This window comes from Daucus carota, chromosome 6 (assembly GCF_001625215.2).
Source record: "Daucus carota subsp. sativus chromosome 6, DH1 v3.0, whole genome shotgun sequence".
Lineage (NCBI taxonomy): Eukaryota > Viridiplantae > Streptophyta > Magnoliopsida > Apiales > Apiaceae > Daucus > Daucus carota.
Window position 1 is genome coordinate 9581058 of NC_030386.2, and position 2053 is coordinate 9583110.

General features: G+C 37.8%; 1 protein-coding gene across 1 annotated transcript; it reads left to right on the top strand.

Moving 5' to 3' along the window:
* The first annotated feature begins 1162 nt into the window (after positions 1 to 1162).
* On the top strand, positions 1163 to 1741 carry LOC135147184 (uncharacterized mitochondrial protein AtMg00810-like). Its single transcript, XM_064080035.1, has one exon. The coding sequence runs from the start codon at positions 1163 to 1165 to the stop codon at positions 1739 to 1741; it is 579 nt and encodes a 192-aa protein (XP_063936105.1).
* The last annotated feature ends 312 nt before the right edge of the window (positions 1742 to 2053 follow it).

A 2053-nucleotide genomic window follows, 5' to 3' on the forward strand; every position in this document is an offset into this window, starting at 1 on the left:
ATGTATTTGAGCTAAATGCTTTGTGCTTAAGGATGGAGATGAACATCGTGGCAATTTTGAACCCAAAGCACTTAAAGCAATTTTTTGTTGGTTATTCTCTTCGAGCATATAAGGTGTTTATCATTGATCAATTACAAGTCAAGGAAAGTGTCAATGTTACTTTTGACGACACTAAACTCCCAAGTATCCAAATTGAAGATCCATCTGAGTTACTAAAGTTTGATTATTATCCAGACTCAGACTCGGATGATGATGATGAATAACCTGATGCTGCAACAGGTAATGAGACTAACAATGGTGATTATGATCCAGATAATGGTGGAGGAGACAATGGAAACAATGAAGCCTCTACTAGTACCAGTGGTGGATCATCTAGTCAACCTGGCAGCAACTTAGGGGGAGATGGTGGATCAACTAGTCAGAGTCAACATCACAATGATAATTCTGGCGAATCATCAAGATTAAATCTTCCAAGAGAAAGGATCTGAAATAGAGATCATCTCTTTGATCTAATTTTTTGGTGATCCAGATGTTGGTGTTCGGACTAGGAGTGCAACTCAAAATGAATGTCTATATTCAGGTTTTCTATCTCAAGAAGAACCAAAGAAAATTGAAGATGCACTAGCCGATCCGGATTGGGTTCTTTCCATGCAAGAAGAACTTAATCAATTCGAGAGACAAGAAGTCTGGGCCCTGGTTCCAAGACCAAAGAACAAGTCTGTTATTGGAACTGGATGGGTCTACCAGAATAAGCTTGATGGTGATGGCAATGTTGTACGGAACAAAGCCAGACTGGTTGCTAAAAGTTACTCCCAAGAAGAGGGAATTGATTATGATGAAACCTACGCTCCAGTTGCACGTCTTGAGGCCATCAGAATTTTTCTTGCATTTGCTGCACACTCCAACTTCAAAGTTTATGAAATGGATGTGAAAACTGCATTTCTGAATGGAAAGCTTGAAGAGGAAGTTTATCTTGAATAGCACCCTGGCTTTGAAAATCCAGAGTTTGCTGATTTTGTATACTTCTTGTTTAAACTTTTTTTATGGACTCAAGCTGTCACCACGAAGCTGGTATGACACTCTCTCTGAATTTTTACTTGAAAATGGTTTCACTAGAGGTGTCATAGACAAAACTCTCTTTTACATATTGCATGAAAATAATATGATATTTGTTCAAGTATATGTTGATGATATTATATTTGGTTCTACTAACGAAAACTTGTGCAAGAAATTTGCTAAGTTGATGCAGAATAACTACGAGATGAGTATGATGGGTGAACTGTCATTCTTTCTTGGTCTTCAAGTAAGTCCGAAAGATGATGGGATCTTCATTTGCCAATCAAAATATGTCAAAGCTCTTCTAGAAGACTCTTCACCGGCAAAGACACCCATGGCCACTCCCACTAAGCTTGACCAGGACAAATCTGGTAAGAAAGTTGATATTTCAAGCTTTAGAGGTATGATTGGCTCATTACTCTATCTCACTGCTAGTAGACCTAATATAATGTTTGCAACATATTTATGTGAAAGGTTCCAAAATGATCCTAAAGAGTCACATCTTATAGCTGTTGAAAGAATTTTTAGATATCTTAAGGGTACACCTATTTTTGGTATCTGGTACCCTAAGAATACTGGTTTTGACCTAACAGGCTATACAGATTCTGATTATGCAGGATGCAGGATAGACAGGAAAAGCACTTCTGGAAGCTATCAGTTTCTAGGACGACGGTTGGTTTCCTAGTACAGTAAGAAACAACACTCAGTATCCACCTCGACAGTCGAAGCAGAATATATTGCGGGAGGTAGCTGTTGTGCTCAAATCTTGTGGATTAGGAATCAGCTTAATGACTATGGACTTGTTTTAAACAAAATTCCTATATTTTGTGATAATACAAGTGCAATAACCATTTCCAACAATCCTGTACAACATTCTAGAACCAAGCACATTGACATAAGGTATCATTTTATTAGAGAACATGTCATGAATTGAACTGTGGTGCTACTTTTTGTACCATCAGCTAATCAGATTGCTGACATCTTCACTAAACCACTT